The 17,800-nt window shown below is 47.2% G+C and overlaps 3 protein-coding genes across 6 annotated transcripts in view; all 3 read left to right on the forward strand.

Annotated features, from left to right (window-relative positions):
• Positions 1-6,596, forward strand: part of PPP1R16B (protein phosphatase 1 regulatory subunit 16B) — a 49,312-nt gene extending 42,716 nt beyond the window's left edge. For all 3 annotated transcript variants that reach the window (XM_085241349.1, XM_010722325.4, XM_010722326.4), the window contains exon 11: positions 940-6,596. In XM_085241349.1, coding sequence (XP_085097475.1) covers positions 940-1,461 — 522 coding nt within the window. In that variant the 3' untranslated portion in view covers positions 1,462-6,596. The remainder of the gene's footprint in view (positions 1-939) is intronic.
• An 82-nt stretch (positions 6,597-6,678) lies between these two features.
• Positions 6,679-13,384, forward strand: LOC104914009 (protein FAM83D-B-like). The gene is made up of 4 exons (XM_010722346.4): positions 6,679-7,260; positions 9,319-9,486; positions 10,368-10,492; positions 10,852-13,384. The coding sequence occupies exons 1-4, from the start codon at positions 6,817-6,819 to the stop codon at positions 11,738-11,740; spliced, it is 1,626 nt and encodes a 541-aa protein (XP_010720648.2). The 5' UTR covers positions 6,679-6,816; the 3' UTR covers positions 11,741-13,384.
• On the forward strand, positions 13,383-17,569 carry LOC100545545 (protein FAM83D-B-like). Of its 2 annotated transcripts, XR_014887698.1 has the most exons (5): positions 13,383-14,019; positions 14,745-14,912; positions 15,315-15,439; positions 15,640-16,167; positions 16,666-17,569. XR_014887698.1 is itself a non-coding variant. In XM_085241350.1 (4 exons), the coding sequence occupies exons 1-4, from the start codon at positions 13,576-13,578 to the stop codon at positions 16,028-16,030; spliced, it is 1,128 nt and encodes a 375-aa protein (XP_085097476.1). In that variant the 5' UTR covers positions 13,383-13,575; the 3' UTR covers positions 16,031-17,569. The 2 variants fall into 2 exon arrangements, 1 of the variants encoding a protein (XP_085097476.1); XM_085241350.1 differs by having other exon boundaries at positions 15,640-17,569.
• Positions 17,570-17,800: the final 231 nt, after the last annotated feature.

The raw sequence follows: 17,800 nt of genomic DNA on the forward strand, positions 1-17,800 counted from the left end.
ATCTCTTCTGTCTTAAGGAGTCACAGCAGAGGAGGGCGGGTAATGCTGCTCCTGGGATGGGAGGTGGCTGAAAAAATCCTAAGCCCTATCTGTCAGATTTAAACAAAAGACCAAATTTAGTTTAAACTGGAATATCCCACTCCAGTGGAAAGGCTGCTCTGGATTTACAGTGGCATAGAGAAGTTCAAAATATGGCCCCAGTGAACCAGAGTGTCCAGAAGAAACAGAAGTCTATTGTGACATACGCATTTCTCCTTAGAGTAACAAACTGGTAATCACAGAAGAACTGCTATCTTGCTTTGCAGTTATTTAATTTTAGTTCAGTTATTATTGTGCTATATTAACATGTGTGTCTCTCAGTCCATATATATATTTTTTTGAGTCCTTCCATGCAGACATAGAATTAGAATCATAGAATTGTTTCCCTTCAGTTGGAAGGGACATTTAAAGGCCATCTAGTCTGGCTCCCTGCAGTGAACAGAAACACCCACATCTCCATCAGTGCTCAGAGCCACATCCCTTGGCCTTGGGTGTCTCCAGGGACAGGGCACCCACCATCTCGCTGGGCAACCTGTGCTCACTACCCTCATTGTAAGAAACTTTTCCTTATAACCTGTCTAAATCTCTCTTTTTTAAGTTTTAAAGCACTTTTCCTTATCCTATCATAGCAGACCCTACTAATGAGTCTGTCCCCTTTCTTACAGCCCCACTTAGATACTGAAAAGCCAGAATCAGGTCTCTCTAGAGCTGCCTTTTCATTTCTGTGTTCCTGGCTGGGGCTCCTGGCAGTTTAGAGTTGGTGGGTGAATTCAGTGGTTTTGCTGCACTACCTCTGGATGAAAGAGTGAGTGTGAGCTGGTTTAGGAAGTTATCACAGGGATGACCTGTATGATGGAGAACAGGGGGCAGATGTTCTTCTTTAATGTCTTGTTGTTGCAGAATTCACTGCTGGAGAGCTCTTCCCTCTTTCCGGAGTTAGCAAACAAAAGCACCCAGTGTGACTCTGAAATCCCCCTCCAGAATGGACTCATGGCCTCTGCCAGCACTTACCCATACACCTTCTCCAACGGGGATGTGTGGAGCATGCACGCCGACCCTGATGGTAACCCAGGCCACGTGCTGCCCTATGGCAGCCCTGCGCTCCCCGACGCGCAGCAGTTTTGGGGTGCCTACAAGGAGCAGGGCCACCAGACGCTCTCTGAACTGAAGCGGCAGCGGGCTGCAGCCAAGCTCCTCAACCACCCCTTCCTCAGCACTCACTTTGGCAGTGGTGCGGGGGGAGTCGCCGAGAACGGGGGCGAGGCCAAGTCGCACCTCATTGCATCCAGGACTTCTCCGTACAGCTCCAATGGGACCTCAGTGTATTACACAGTGTCCAGTGGGGAGCCGCCCCTCTTGAAATTCAAAGCTCCCATGGAGGAAATGGAAGAGAAGGTGCATGGGTGCTGCAGGATTTCCTAGTTCCACCTTTACTCACCTCGGAGGAAACGAGAAGGGAGTGGGCTGTAGGATCTATCGCCACGGCCAGGTTGTTTGCATTCCAAGGGGAGAATCTGGTTATGGACATCCTGACTGAGGCAGTCTCCTTCATCTTGAGTTGTACTTTACCCTGCTAGCTACTTCCATTGAAGTCAAGTGAGTAATGCAGGTGGAGCAAGGCTCTCAGGAGAGGAAGGGATACGCATCAATATAATTTAAAAAAAAAAAAAAAAGATGCCTACGTCTTTCTCCCTGGGTAAGAAGGTGTGGTGCACTGTCTCCCCATCCTTGGGAAGTCAGGGGATAGCTTGGAAAGAAGAAGTGATCTGAATTAAAATCTTTGCATCTGAGCCTCTTGCTGCTGCAAGCAACCGAGCTTCCTGTGGGTAACAGTTCAGACCTGAATTTTCACTCTTAAGTGATGCACGTTTCTGCAGGGAGAGGTCAGCCCTACGGGATGTTTGCAAGTGGACAGAGCTGTTTTCCGTGCATCTGGATCCTGCATCTACAGGGGCTGAGCAACAAGCAAGTGTAGATACTACATGTAGATACTATACTTGCAGTAGGAAGTTTGCAGGGTGTCTCCTTGCAGTGACAGCTCACCATCAGAAACTGCGTGCTGGCTGGGTCTTGTTCTGCTCATCGAAACTCACGCTGCAGACTGCATCAGGTTTAAAGCAGAACTCTTCCTGGAGCAGGCGTCACTCAGCAGGCTTTACAACTGACGTTGCAATAAGGGGCCCTGGCAATAGAATTTTACTGCAATAAAATACTGACAAAGGTCTATATTGGGATAAGTAATTTAAAACACTTATTTGTACTATTTAGACTTCAATTTGTTTAAAACTGAAAGGACTTTTGCTGATCTCACTTTCCTATTGATTGTTTGTTTACTCTCTGTATCTCTGTGCTCAGCACAGATACTTGGGGCTGTGTGCTTTGTGTTCTGACTTTTCTGGATTTCCAGAACCACAGGGCTTGGGAGCGGCGAAGAGGAAGGGCTTGCCTACACTAATCCAGAAAAGCCTGAAAGCATTTCTAATCTCTGTAGGTGTTACCTTGTGTTAACCTAAAGTCTTTGGCTGATGAGTAACTTAAATCATTGCTTTGGTAGTTGAACATTGCAGCGGGACAGGAAACTTTTTTGCCTTTATTTCTAGCTTCCATGCTGAAGTCATCAGCATCCATCAGAACAAGGCTTGAGTGCCTCTGTATGTCAGGGAGTCAGCATGCAGCACTTAGCGAAGCCTCTGCTGCAGGGAGGTGGGCACATCAACACTGGTGTTTGAATGCAGTTTATGTTAATTCAGACACACATGAGAAACTCCTGTGTGGTATGACGTGCAGTTTTGGTATTGGCTTCTCCAGCAAGTGAAAGTTTCGGCATACCTTGTGGGGGTGAAGGAAAAATGGCCACAGTTGAGCTAACGAGTTCCATCCGCAGGAGCAGTTGTTTGTAAACGTTCAACCCTCTTTCTGCACAGAGGAGCTATTGCACACATCAGTGTTTGCCTGCATGACTATGAGTAGCCTTGAGCAGCTGAAATCCCGAGTTGAGCACAGCCTGTCTGGGTCTCTGTAAGCCAGCAGTGGATTGAATCCTGCTTGCAGAGGTGCTGTTGTGCTTCAGCCAAGCAACAGAGAATGCATCTTCCACCCATCAGCCTTTTAGCTGCAGTTGTTAGACATCAGTGTAACATTCCTCCCCTCCACAGCTTTAGGAGCAAACTGGAAAATTGCAGCAGTTGGTCTGACATCTTTTTTTCTTTCTTTTTTCTTTTTTTTTTTTTTTTGAACTTCCATTCAGTTAAAGGCAAAGGGATTCTTTGTATGTTTGAAACAGAGAAGTTGGGCTTTTTCTAACACAGCACCAGGCAGCTTGCACTGCTGAGCTCCTCTGTGACTGGAACACATCATATAAGACCAGGAAATACTTCTTGTGCTTAACTTCAAGGGAAAATAAAAGCCACTCTCTGGTAGAAAGAGGGTAATTTGGTAACTGGGCAGACTTTTCAGCATCTGTGTTTCATTAACAGTGGGTCTTCTGATCAGCTAGAGAAAATCCATCTGAGATGGTATCGAGTGTAGCTGCGTGTCACTGTATGGGGGAAGATGATCCTTCAGGTGCCTCTGCTCTCGCATGGTGCTGGGGATTGTCTCCTCACATCCATCCCCCTGAGAATTCTGGACTGTGTACAAATTTTTGGTGCTGCTACTCACTAGGTGCAAAATACATGGTGCAAATTCAGCCCAGCTGATGCCTTCCTTCGTTGTTGGGCCATTCTCCTTCTCAGAGCAGTTTTGTACTATCGAGTGTATTGAATCCTCTGTAACTCCATGCAAATGAAAAGGAGGTGCTTGAATGCAGCGGTGCAAAGTAGTTTGAAGTTTGCTTTCTCTGAGAGCTGCTGATAAATAGAAGCTGTAGGAAGCCAGTCCATTTTAGACCAATAGATTTTAGTTAATTGCTATTTCACTCTGTTTATATGTGAAACCCCGGGAATTCTTAATTCTAACTGTGATCTTGAGCAAACCAGCAATTGATTTACTGTCAGGAGAAAGATGCTACAGGTTCTAGATTATTCATCATCCCTTTAATTAGGCTTTGTGTTGTGGCCAATTGTAAAATTGGCCATAATAAACTCTTCCAGCATTACCACTGCAAGGTAACATGCTCACTGAAGTCTGGTGCTGTCTGGTTGGATGGAATCAGTTCTCATTTAGATGGCACAGTCAGTATTGAAAAATGCTCCAGGATTTGTTTCTTAGCCACGTCTTTATCTTCCTCTGGCTTTGGGCTGAAGTTGCATCAGGGTAGGATTTGGGAGGACTGTGGAACAGTGACCTAAGGTAGATAAGCACCTTTGTGTCAGTGACATTCTGGATGTAACAGTCAGTGCCTGCGGAGCACTGGCAAATAAGCTCAGGGAAGGCTGACAGTTCTGCCTGCAGAGCTGCTGGTTGTAGGTCTGGGATGAGTGATTGTGTAAAACGGGTATTCAGCCTGCTTCTGGCAGCGTGTTTTGGAGAGGCTGACTTTGGGGGGGATTAATAAACGTGCAGAAGTTCTTATATGTGCATTGTAGGAGCTCACCTCTAGGAGCAGGGCTCTTAATAGTAAAACTTAGCAGTGTTGTAACTGTAGTGCTTTCTGTATCTGTGTTTGAATAAAGGCTATCCTAGTGCAATGGTCTGAAGTACATAGCAGAAGGCGCTTTGGCTAATTCACTAGATCTTCGTTTTGCTAAAAAGCCGTGGACGCTATGAATTGTGTTGATTGGCATATCAAGCACTCGGCTTATGAGAGGAAGATATAGAGGTTTTACACTATAATCAGTGACTCTAGGTTCAATAATGCTCTAAATACAGATTCAAGGTCAGATCAGAGTCACACTTTCATCAACAGTAGCCTAAGGTTGTGGTGGTTCATGAAGGCCACGCAAAGATCTGAGGAGTGCAGTGCTGGCCTGCTGTAGGTGGAGCTGCATAAGGGAATGACCTCCCTACTTGCAGAATCTTCCTTGCTTTCTACGTTGAAATACTTAACTGCAAAAAAAGTGTCTCTCAAAATAGCATCTCTGTTTTACTACGCTCAACTGAGGAAGTCCCAGCAATGAAATGTCAGATAAGGGCTTAAGCACTATTGCTGGGATCTGTGTGACTTCAGGCCTGGATCTGTGCTTGGCATACCCAGTGATGTGATTTTAGCTCAGTGTCACTTCTGTGGTGCTCTGGAATCCTACAACCCTCTGTTCAGCCAAGAAAGGACTCCAGCTGGTGGGATGCTGTAGCAGATGTGGTTGGGCACCAGAGGCTGAGGAACTCCTGGTAGGGAAGGAGCAGAGCATGGCAGGGCAGTGGCAATAAGGAATCGGTGCAATCCGTGGCAGAGGCAGTGAATTCTCTGGTGCACTGAGCAAGGTCTTATTTCATGGGGTTGCAGATGAAAGCACTTATGATCTCTCAGCTGGCTTTACAAGTTTTGTTTGGTGTGCTTTTAGTTTAATCTTGGACCTCTGGTTATCCAAATCTTGCACACTGAAACGTAGCTGGCAGTACCCTGAAATAAGAATAACTTAACTGAGAAAGCAACAGCACTGGTCTGTGGTGAGCCGTGGATTAACTGTCGTGCATCTGCTGGAAGATGTCCTCCCTGTGTCTGGGTATTTCTGTGCCTTATATTTGCTAAAATTACTCTGTTGTTGGTCTCTGGAATGCTTGCAGTGACTGTGTGGTGCTGTTTGCTATTGCAAGGGAAAGCAGTTCAGAGCCAGATATTGAAGCTTTTGTTTATTTGTTTCTCCCATGATCACTTCATAATACCCAGAATGAAAATGATCAGGATAATTTAACAAATCTTTTTGACCTCTTTCAGTATAGCAGCTCTCCCTAGGCAGAATCCAACACGTGCTCAGAGTGCTGTTAATATCTGGAGTTTTGTTTTCTTTCTCTGTGGCCGTACAGCAGAACCGGTTGTTCTTTGGCTGTGTTCATCCTGCCCAAACAGGCACTGGGCTGCAGTCCCCCCGCATCATCCGGGTACCGCTGGGCTCTTCAGGCAACGTCTGACCCAGAACATCACGCTGCATTCCAGCTGTGGTGGAGGAGACAACGCTCGAGGAGCGTGTTCTGACCTCACCAACACACTGACCTCCACCGGGAGAGAGATACGGGTTTTACAGCAGTGCAAAAGCAGCCTTGGCACTGCAGCACAGGGCGCCTTCTGCAATAACCCTCACCCCATCCACCCGCTGCAGAGCGTACAGACCCAGCCGACCAGGTGTACTTTATGTGAGAAGAAGAACGTGAGGACTGTATATTGTATTAGCAGCTTTGTGTATAAAATGGCATTTTGGCAATCAGAGTCTAATATATTTAAAACTTTTTTTTTTTAAAGGATATTTGATATTGTATGGAGCTGACTTTATTGTTACTGTAAGTATGAAGAGATGGTTTCTTAACGTGTTGAAGCAACGCATAAAATCTTAAATTTTATGTAAAACTCATGCCAAAAGGGTATGTCTGACAGTATTAGCACTGACCTGCGTCTTTAATAGAGATTGAATTTTTTAATTTAAAAACATATATATATTAAATTTCTTTTAATAACACAGAAAGTGCCGCTGGTTCTTGTGGGCTTCGCAGCTGAGTGCTGTGACGAATGAAGGGCGGGGCGAGGCGGGCGGCCAATGGCGGCGGAACGGGGAGGGCAGCCAATGGCGGCGGGGGGCGGAGCGGAGCTCTCCCAGTGGCGGCGTTGCGCGGCGCCGTTTGGATTCAAAGGCGCTATAAAGGCACCGTAACGGCGCTGCCCGCGGCCGCCCGTCCTCCCGCGCCATGGCTGCCAACGCGTCGCAGTGCCTGGAGGAGGGCGCCGGGCAATGGCCGCCGCGCCCGCCCGGGCCGTACAGCGAGGCGCGGCGGCTGGCGCTGGAGGAGCTGGTGGCGGGCGGCCCCGAGGCGCTGCGCGCCTTCCTGCGGCGGGAGCGGCTGCCGCCCTTCCTGTCGGAGCCCGAGGTGCAGGCCATCGCGCGGAGCGCCGTGCCGCCCGCCGCGGCCGAGGAGGCGGCGGCCGAGGCGTCGCTGGACGCGTCGTCGCTCACCTACTTCCCCGAGCGCTCGGACGCGGAGCCGCCGGCGCTGGAGCTGGGCTGGCCGGGCTTCGGCAGCGGCGCGTTCCGCGGGCTGACGCGGGTGGAGGCGCACTTCCAGCCGGGCGGCGGGGACAGCCCGTACGGCTGCAAGGAGGCGGTGCGGCGGCAGATCCGCTCCGCGCGGCAGGTGGGTGCCCCGTGGGACCGCTGCCCGGGTTCGAGCCGCTGTAGGACGGGTTCGTGGCTCTGCGAGCCAGGCTCGCTCGTAGGCGCCTCCTCCCGGCTCGCTTTTCTTGTGTCCTTCCTCGTCAGAAGGACGCTACGCGCAGAGGTAGCGCCGTGCCCGGACTCTCCTCGCTTTCCAATCGGCCCGAAGCGCAGTGGCAGCACGTGACTCTGGGCCGATGCAGAGCGCGGTCCGAACGCCCCGCTGAGCGGTGACCGTTCTGTGTGACCGGGTGCCTTAATCGAGCACATCGCATGTAGCGGCGGTGCCCGGCAGGAGCTCCTTTCCCACCGCAGTCCCGTTGGCTCCGCTGTAATTGAAAAGCGCGGCTCCCTGCTGGGCGGGGCGGCTCCGTCCCGGCGCTCCCATGTGGCACCGAGATGAGGCTGTCAGCGAGTGAGGATGGCACGGGCTTTGCTCGGGGGCTGTTGTGCAGGAAGAGCCGCTCCGAAGGTTTCTGGTGATTCATCGAATTGCACCATCGAACGGCTGTTTTTCCCAAGAGCTGTTCTTTGTTCTGTCCTTTACACCAAGCCAGCAGCCAGGCACTGCCAGGTGCTGGCATGGGAAGTGCTTTTGTGGGTGAAGAACAGGGAGACCCCTGCAAATTAATGACTGATGTGTTTTTGGTCATGTCTGCATTCTTAGGGTTAACGTGGGGAGTAGGAAAGCTTCAAACGCTGCTGAGTTCCCTGTCAGCTTGAGGGACTGACCTCTTTTGACCAGCAATTGAAACTGAGGCGAAGGCGTGGAGCTGTGACAGCAGAGATATCAGGGAAAGGCTCTGCCCCAAAATGCAGTGGGCATGGCCCTGAGCTGCTGGAGCTCGGGGTGCTGGGACATCGCTTTCAGCCATAGGGTTTGGGTTGGGGTGCTGCTGTGTGGAGCTGGGGGTTGGGCTCTGTATTTTTGAGGATCCCTTCCAGCTTAGGATGCTCTATCACTGAGGTGGGTGCAGTTGCTGCCTTATCTCTACATCTGGAAGAGCCCAGCACAGAGAAGAGAGTTTTCTCTATCTGCTATAATTATTTTGTTTAATTTGAGTACAGCTTTTTTATCTTTTTCAGCTGCTAATACTGGGATTAGATCTCATGTGCTGCTAACTGAGCGGCTGTTTGAAGGCAGCAGTATTTCCAAAGAATTGTGTTCCTATTGTTCTGTTTTCAGGGGTTAATTTCTTGTTCACCTCATCAACAGTGCCTTAATTTTCTCCATCTTGCTCAGGCACTTAGAGAAGTGACAGAGTGAGAAGACCAGAGGCACTACAAGAAGAGCACAAGCATAAGCTAACTTCATCTAGAAATGCAGCCCGCCTGTGTTTTATAACTAAGAAATCACCTGTTTAGTGCTAACTCCCTAAGGATCAGGGCTCAGGTGGGAATGCACAGCTGAGTCTGTTCTTGTGGGAAATGTTTCCTCTGAGCACCAGCAGTGCCACACACAGAGCAGCTGTGCTGTGTGCCCGGGCCTCGGTGTGCAGCAGGGGGTGTGTGCCAGGAGAGCTGATATGGGCAGGTAAGTGCAACAGCTCTTGTTGCACATCTGGTGGGACAACAGTAAGTCATGAAGCCTAACCTTTGTGTCTGCACCCACGCAGCTGTGCGTTCCCAGGTTTAAAGGGCTGGGATTCTGGGCAATGCTGTGTGGTGTTGCTCTGAATGGAGAGACTGTTTAGAAGTGTAAGAATGTTTTGTCTGTGGCCTACTGAATGAGAATCTTTCCATCTTTTGACTTGTCTGTTTAAAAGAACTCTCATGGCAAATTTGCATCTGCTTGTGAGTTTTTTTTGTGAAGGTGTTGGATGGAAACCCAGAATGTGCTCTTCCCAGCTCTTAGGAGATATATTCAGTTGACTGTGGTCTTGGTCATTTGTATAGGGACAGTGCTGCCTTTCTATTACGTGGCCTGAGGAGAAAACAAAGAATGTTTGTAGATGTTCAGCTGTGCAGGGGGGCCATCTGAGCCACTTCTGTCCTATGTGAATTAAAGCTCTTGAACTCTTGCTGCTTCTCTTTACAGGTGATTGCCCTTGTTATGGATTCCTTCACAGATATTGATATCTTCAGTGACCTTCAGAATGCCTACAGCAAGCGCCAGGTCCCTGTCTATATCCTTCTTGACCAGGATTTTCTACCCTATTTCTTGGAAATGTGCAAAAACTTGGGTGTCTGTCCTGAGAAGGAGAGTGTAAGTACTAACCATGGTGGAGTGGAGGTGTTTTGTTTTTCCTTCTTGTGGTACTGCTTTGGTTTTGTACATCAGAGACACCTTTCTGCAAATCCTCAGACTTCCCTAGAAGTCTAAAGCACCCTGTCTGTTTGGACACTGAAATAAGAGGATGCTGAAGGTTATGGCCCATTTTGGATGGTTTCAGTACGGTCTCTAACCAAAGGGGTGAAATTTCTTACAACATCATCAAAAACCATGCAGAAAAGGCACGTTTACCTTCACACTTCCTTCTACCTCACCTGTCTGCATGTAGGAATGACAGCCATGCTGTGCAGCTCCCCAGCGTGCTGGGTGGATCCCTGCGATCCCTGCTGGAGAAGTGGCTATTTCCAAGCGTTTAATTTTGCAAGATCTAAGTAGCTTTATTCTGTGGCTCGAGGAACTGTTTGCCAAGACAAATAACTCTAAGGAAAGCAAGCAGGAAGCTCAAGGGTGGTGTGGCATTGGGAACATCTTTTATCTTCAGGATTTGGAGGATGTGACCCAGCTAGCTTACTTGATTCCTCTGAATGTAAGCTGACGTGACTGTGCTATGTCCTGGCTTGTGTTGACCCAAGTGAGTGCTTCTCTGGATGGGAGGCACTCCTAGCTTTGTAGGCAGTAATTAGTTGTTGCTCCCCATTTTCTCCAGATTAACTCTCTACAGCCTTTTATGATCTAACAGAAAGTTAACACTATGGAACCAGTAAGACTTTAGTTGCAGGTCAATTTGAGAAAGCTTGTTTCATTCCTATGTTCCACAATTAATCTTGTTGCTTTTATGCAGAATTAATGATCAAAACTTTTTGGAAGTAAACTTAAATTTGATGCTAGTTTTTTCCCTTTTTTTCCTGAAACAGTTGATGAGGGTTCGAACTCTCACTGGGAACATCTACTACACAAGATCAGGTGCCAAAATTATTGGGAAAGTCCATGAAAAATTCATGTTGATTGATGGCATTAGAGTGACAACAGGCTCCTACAGGCAAGTACTGGAATCCATTAGTGTGTAATTATGGTTAAAAAAAAAAAAAGCAGGGGGGTGTTCTGTAAAAAGATGGTGTTAAATCTCCTGTTTGTTGTTGCTAATAAATATCAAGTGGGCTACCTGAGTGGGACTAACTCAGAACAGGAGGCACCTTTGGAAAACTTGTATTGCATGTCTTGGCATTAGCAAAGAACCTGGCTGTGGCTGTGTAGAGATTTTCCTGAAGGAGCGAGTGAATGGTTGACCAGGTCTATGCCTTCCTTATGCACAACACTTCTAGGCTAAGTCTTGCCGTCTGTTACTATGTGTTGAAGCGCACTGGAGTTTAACTGTGGATCTTGGTTTGTTTTCAACAGTTTCACATGGACTGATGGGCAGCTGAACAGCAGTAACTTGCTGCTACTGTCAGGTCAAGTGGTTGAATATTTTGACCTGCAGTTTCGAATTCTTTATGCCCAGTCAAACCCCATCAGTCCTGAATGCCGATCAAGCTGTAGGAACAGTGGTATATTTAATCACCTGGAGAAAAGAACAGAGTCCTCTAAAGAATACACCGTGGAGAGCAATTTGAGGGCAGAATTTGCCAGGTTGTCTAGTACTCCAAAAAAACTGTTAAAAGAAATAGATGTGACTGAAGATACTCTAGGAGGCAAACCTTGTGACCTGGGACATTCTTACTTCAGTGAAGAGGAGTGGCTCAGCGATCCAGAGGCCATAGTGGGACAAAAGAATGCATCGACTCAAACTGGCTTATGGGAAGAGCAGCCTGCAGTGGCTGTGTGTAATGTTGGCATGCAGACCAATGTTTTAACAGAAGAAGCTGACACTCAAACTTCAACTGCTACAAGAACGACTGGGACTCAGACTTCAGTTTTGCTGAAGGCTGCAATGACGCAGACAAGGGAAGATGAGTATGTGGAAACCCCCCTGCTTTACAGGAAGTTTTCCAAAGAAGAATCCTTTCTACCTGGAAAGTCTTCATCAAATTCTAGTCTGCGGTCGCTATCTTCATCATCATCCCACATGTCTCGCACGAGCTCTACCAGCTCGCTGTCTTCTCTTCGGTCGTTTGAATACCCTAGCATTCACAGGGCAGAGTATTTCCAAAAACTGCATAAGGAGAGGCAATTCCACTACTCCACCATCAGATCAAAGCTTAGCCACATGGTGGATATCTTGTCCTGGAGAAGACATGTTCCTGAAAGCTACATGAACCACTACAGGGGAAGGTACAACCTGAAGTAGAGGTGAAACATCAGTGCCAGCCTGCTCAGCCTCTGAGATGTTTCACTCTTCTCTGAATAAATGACTGCTGCACTGAATGCAGAGCTTGAAAGCTCTGGTCACAAAATGCAATTACTTTATATCTGCTGATTCTTCTGATTCCTTGTAGTACTTTTACTCTTCTTTAATACATGCACACATCACTTTCCAGCACTTTGTTTTCTACTATGCAATTTAATCAGTGAGATTCTTCACATGTACTGTAACTACTTGCATGTTTCCCTTATACACATTAGTGATATAGGCTTATTGTACTTATGAATATTTGACTTAGAAAGCATTTAAGTTTTGTTTTTAGGATTGCTAATGCTCTGGCTTTAAGTTTCCTAACCTTGGAAAAATTTGAGTCAGACAGATCTTGCTCAGAATGGTAATATCAACATTTATTTCCCCTTTTTAATAATGGGTTTTATTTCCACTACATGCTCAGAATGAGGGAAAATAACTTCATTCTCACTCCAGTGGAGGAGTAAAATGTGTTTATCTCTGAAGCTGTGAAAGGTCTGGAACAGCTGTGGGTTCTGATCTAACCAGATCTTCAATTTGATTGTCCTTGTATGCCTTTACATAGCTATATGTAAAAGTGTATATGTAAGAGATAACATAACTGTGTTATCAACGGTTTTTCTCTTAAACCAAAAGATAGCTTCAAAAGATGCTAAGAACAAAATGAACAGTCTCAGTTGGAACTAGGATGTGTGTCTTACCTACTGGTAGAAGTAAGTGCCTGCCTTCCTTGGAGTCAGGCTGGAGGTGAGATGATCATCCCCAAGGACACATGGCAAAGTCTCTGCTTGAATAAAGTACAAAAATATTAGAGGTTGTTTGCCATGATTATTTTACAAATAATTTTTTCTCTTTAAACTGTGCTTTCAGAAGTATTCTGTATTTCCTGCTCTGTCTGTATTTTATCCACTAATAATCTGGTTTGGGGAACCTGAGAGCCAATAGAGCTGATGAAAATACCTTCAACACTACGTGGACTGTGGGTTAAGTCACTTTGCAGAGACACTGCCTGAATGTCTGCAGCGGGTGCACGTGTGTTTGTGCTTGATGGATCACCTCTCTGAGGTCTGACCTGTGCTGCTGTTCTTTAGACCTGTATAGCACTATGTTGGTAACTAACCAGACTGAGTTCTGCAGTGAAACCAGTCTGCATAAGGTGTTTCCTCCTCATTTATGGGTGCATCTGTCCAGTAGATGGCACATTTCACTGTCAGATTCATTTCCCTAAGGAGAAATGAATGACTGGGAAAACACACAAAACAGCTGGGCTGCAATGGAAGTGTAGGCAGACACGCTTTATCCTGTCAGCTGTGGCACTTCCATCTTTGCAGTCTGTGTTGGTGAAGGCCCGGTGCTGCTGTAGGGCTGTCAGATCATCCACTCCTTTCCCCCACCCTGGGGCAGCAGTAAGCACTGCTCAAAGCTGCTCTGACAAGGTTTTGTGTTTAAGAGCTGGCGTTGGGCAGCGTTTGAATGCCTGTAAAATGAACTCGAAAACCTTTGTGTACTCCTCAACTTTGTTGCACTGTAGGACTGTTTTGGTACTGACGGGGCGATACGCTGTTTACAAATAAATTCACTTTGCCGGGATGCTCTGAAGCTTTCTGAGTCGTCTTTTATTCGCGTGGCACCGGGCACCCCAACACCCCGCGTCGCCGCTCAATTCCCGGTTCGCTCCCACAGGAGCGGGGAGGGCGGCCGGCGGCGGTGCGAGGGCGGGAGGCGGGGAGCGGCGCCCGCTATAAAGTCACCGTAACGGCGCTGCCCGCGGCCGCCCGCCCTCCCGCGCCATGGCCGCCAACGCGTCGCAGTGCCTGGAGGAGGGCGCCGGGCAGTGGCCGCCGCGCCCGCCCGGGCCGTACAGCGAGGCGCGGCGGCTGGCGCTGGAGGAGCTGGTGGCGGGCGGCCCCGAGGCGCTGCGCGCCTTCCTGCGGCGGGAGCGGCTGCCGCCCTTCCTGTCGGAGCCCGAGGTGCAGGCCATCGCGCGGAGCGCCGTGCCGCCCGCCGCGGCCGAGGAGGCGGCGGCCGAGGCGTCGCTGGACGCGTCGTCGCTCACCTACTTCCCCGAGCGCTCGGACGCGGAGCCGCCGGCGCTGGAGCTGGGCTGGCCGGGCTTCGGCAGCGGCGCGTTCCGCGGGTTGACGCGAGTGGAGGCGCACTTCCAGCCGGGCGGCGGGGACAGCCCGTACGGCTGCAAGGAGGCGGTGCGGCGGCAGATCCGCTCCGCGCGGCAGGTGGGCGCCCCGTGGGTCGGCACGTCCTCTGTGCCCGCCGCAGCCTCCCGAGTGCTGCAGGGATGGGGGGGAAAGTCGGAGGCGCTCAGATTTGTGTCACCGTGCCCTGAAGGTGAGGCTGTGTGATAAAGAGCGCAGTTTCTTGACGTTGATAAAGGATGCTCCTTTAATAGGCTTCCAGGTGGGTTGTTTGCGCCCAGTGCACCCACGCATCCACGTCCAGGCAATGAGCTTCGTAGTGCTCCACTGAAATAGTGAAAGAAAATCCCACAAGGGGGTGATAAAAAATCCTAAGTGGTGTTATCTGCTATAAATAAAACAAGCAGCAGTAAAATAGGGACAAACAACAGTGGGTTCTGTCTGTGATAAGTTCAGGGTATAATAACAAACAGGGATGTGAAAAAGATGGTAGCAACAAGTGATGTGTGTTGGTGAACTGTAGGCTGTAGTCGTCTGTGTCAATACGCGATTCTCATCCAGGATCTTTAGTCCATTCACAGTTATTGTTCCCTTCTCTTCTCTTTCTTACATTCTTTTAAATGTTCCATCAGTTCTCTGAACAACAGAAGAACGTGTTGCAGAGGACTGTACCATGTGCAGTGGGCAGGAGGGAAAAAAAGGGCTACGGGGGGTGGAGAAATATTTAAATTGAAAGTCACATTCCTCCTATCTGCCTTGGGATACTGTGGAAAGAACCTAATGATTTCTTCTGAACCTTGTTGCAGATGATTGCCCTGGTCATGGATTCCTTCACAGATACGGATATCTTCACGGACCTCTTGGAAGCTTGTAGCCAGCGGCAAGTCAAAGCATATATCCTTCTAGATCAGTCTTCATTTTCCCACTTTCTGAAAATGTGCAGGGATCTAGGAGTTGATCTCGAGCAGGAGAAGGTAAGCCTTGTAATATTTCTAGGGCCAGAAGTACTGTTCAAGAAAATGAAGGGGGAATGTCCAGTATGTAAAAGGGCATGTGGAATTGCTCAGGTTTGCTGAGACTGCAAAGGCTGATGGAAAGCACGTTCCCAAGATTCTCTGGAGTTTGAGTCCCTCTGAGATTAGACAGCAGTTTTAACAGCCACATTCTGCACCATCAGTGTATAGATCTGCCCCTTTGTGCATTTTGTCTTTGTGGGCTAAGCCAATTCAAAACTGTTTCTAGATGGTGAATCCTGTGCCACTATACAGTAACTTTTGCTAGTTCATCAGTGATCTTTACTGTCGTGTTACTTCTTTAAATGTATTCAATTATTTAACTTTGAAATTCAGTTACTGCTTTCTGTATCTTTTTAACAGTTGATGAGAGTTCGAAATATCACTGGGAACACATACTACACGAGGTCAGGTGCCAAAATTGTTGGAAAAGTCCGTGAAAAGTTCATGCTAATTGATGGCATTAGAGTGACAACAGGTTCCTATAGGTAAGTGTTGTTTTTTTTTTCTTTATATGATTTCTTTAGACAGGAAATAGTAGTAACATTTATAAACCATTTTCCTTACTAGCACATTGCTTGTAACATTTGCCTTAAAATAAGGCACGCCACCATGAGAATTTTCAGTTAGTGCTTGGATATCTATTATTACTTTGAACTAACTTGGAACTTTCTCCTTCTTTTGCTAGTTTTACATGGATGGATGGGAAGCTGAACAGCAGTAACATTTTGATCCTGTCAGGTCCTGCAGTTGCACACTTTGACCAGGAATTTCGGACTCTTTATGCACACTCAAAGCCTGTCAACCTCAACGAGTTCTCCAGCAGCAAGAAGAATAAGGTGTTTGATGAGCTGGTCAGGATTACAGTGGCTTCTAGAGACTTAACCAGGGAAAACTTTCTGAGAATGGAGTTTTTATATCTTAGAGCATTTGTAGGAAATCTAAAAAGGAAGCGAAACTGGATGCATGCCTCGAGGGAAGCAGTCTATGTGTCAAGTAATGCAATGCATGTTTCTCCACCACTGACTAAGAGGAATGGCTCTCTAGTTATGAGGCCACACTGGATCATAGAGAGATGAATTGCACGTTCACTCAGAGCGAGATGCAAAACCTCAGAAGCCATGTCCTGTGGTCCATGTCCTGTACTGCCTTACAGTATGTCTGTGCAAGCAGCTGGGAAGGCAACCTCAAGCTGCGAGAAAGAAATACTGGAATTGTGAGTTCAGTTGAACACCTCTGCAATGTCAGTCAGCAGATACAATTATGGTATTGTCTTACACACAGAAGTGCTTTTGAAAAACAAAACAAAACTCTTTAATACCTGAGAAGCCATTACTGATTTCTGGTGTTCTGTCAGTTTCTCATTTTTCAACCTATTTTTGATTATTTTAATGTAATGGGTTGGTGACGTCTTAGTTCAGTAGCTCAAACCTCATTTTCTATATGTAGATTCCTTAAAAAATACATTCCTTAAGATTCTAAAGATGGATAGCAGGACTGCTGTACGGCTCTGAAATCAGTCAGAGCTTAGTCTTGTGTTCCACAAACAGTTCTGTGATGCAGAACTGGATGGGAGTAGATGTAAGCTAGAAACTAGGTCAGTACCTGGCTTTTAGTGCTGTTTACTCGAAGCCGAGCAGCTAGGCAGAACGATTTAATGTATCAGATTAACGTTATTGCCATGACTTAATTTCAAATAATCTTTTCTTTTTAGTGCTAAGAAGACTTGGATTGTGACCGTCACAATAAACACATTCTAAATGCCTGCAGTCAAGGGGCTATATGACTAAGGACCTACTAATATTAGTAGCAAAGCCAAATAAGACTTTTCTGCATTATATATTTTACGGTTGCTTCCGCTGCCTGATCTTATAGGAAAAGCTGTGTAGATCTGAAATCTGTGAAGATGCTTCTAATTTAAAAAGCTTCCACCTGACAGGCAACCTCATGGAAGTCAGAAATACAGCCATTTCTTGCAGTTGTTTTTAAGGCTCTGCTGCAGCAGAAATCTTAGCAATACGTGTGCTTGCGGATTCTGGGCCTCCAGGGGGAATCTGTAAACTTAGCTGGGGAAGTTCATGTGGATCTGTGCTAACCGCCAGTGGGAGAACATCAAACTGGACATGTGGATCTTACAGAAATGGTATTTCCTGCCAGTGCATCGTGCCAATGTGTCCTTTTTCTTCTCTGCTTACAAACATGCCAGTGTAATAGTTTTGACTCCTGATTTGTAAATGTTCAGTAGCTTATATAGTTTAATAGCGTTAACTTTTTATCCTGATGAAAACAAATTTAAATATGTATTTTTATTCTTATTTTGGACATTTTCCATAAATACCCTCAAGAAGGCAGTTTTGTACTCTATGCAAAATGCTCTTTGTGTGATCATACTCTTACAGTGATCATCCCCCCATGTCTGTTTTCACAATTACAGGTTTTTAACTTTGTTGTTCATCTCCTGATGTTAACAGGACACCATTTCTGTGTCCCAGCATCAGGATTTTCTTCTCAGCAGTGGCTGATACAGTGATGTGCTGCGATAAGAGTAGTGCTTATTTTTGATAGGATGGATTTCGTTTAACAAGGACATTGAAATAAATTTTTGTAGGCGTGTCTAATTATGACTGAATAACGTTTTTATCGGGTGGTTACGCAGACACTCAGCAGAACGAGTGCCTGTGGAGTTACAGCATTACGACGTACGCTGCTGTAGTCACCACAATACTACTAGTGGGGTGGCACCCGTCGCGGTGGGTAAGGAAGCAATTAGCTTTGCTAATTAACGACAGACGGACGTTTCGGGGTGAGAGCCTGCCCGCCGTTAAACCCCAGGCCCCGCCCCGTTCACT

This window comes from Meleagris gallopavo, chromosome 22, assembly GCF_905368555.1.
Source record: "Meleagris gallopavo chromosome 22, MGAL_WU_HG_1.1, whole genome shotgun sequence".
NCBI classification, from domain to species: Eukaryota; Metazoa; Chordata; class Aves; order Galliformes; family Phasianidae; genus Meleagris; species Meleagris gallopavo.

Bases quoted from the DNA above. Each gene is read 5' to 3' on its own strand.
- LOC104914009 (XM_010722346.4), top strand. From the start codon at position 6,817: ATGGCTGCCAACGCGTCGCAGTGCCTGGAGGAGGGCGCCGGGCAATGG. The intron at 7,261-9,318 runs GTGGGTGCCCCG...TTCTCTTTACAG, and splicing joins AGATCCGCTCCGCGCGGCAG to GTGATTGCCCTTGTTATGGA. The intron at 9,487-10,367 runs GTAAGTACTAAC...TTCCTGAAACAG, and splicing joins TCTGTCCTGAGAAGGAGAGT to TTGATGAGGGTTCGAACTCT.
- LOC100545545 (XM_085241350.1), top strand. From the start codon at position 13,576: ATGGCCGCCAACGCGTCGCAGTGCCTGGAGGAGGGCGCCGGGCAGTGG. The intron at 14,020-14,744 runs GTGGGCGCCCCG...ACCTTGTTGCAG, and splicing joins AGATCCGCTCCGCGCGGCAG to ATGATTGCCCTGGTCATGGA. The intron at 15,440-15,639 runs GTAAGTGTTGTT...TTCTTTTGCTAG, and splicing joins GTGACAACAGGTTCCTATAG to TTTTACATGGATGGATGGGA.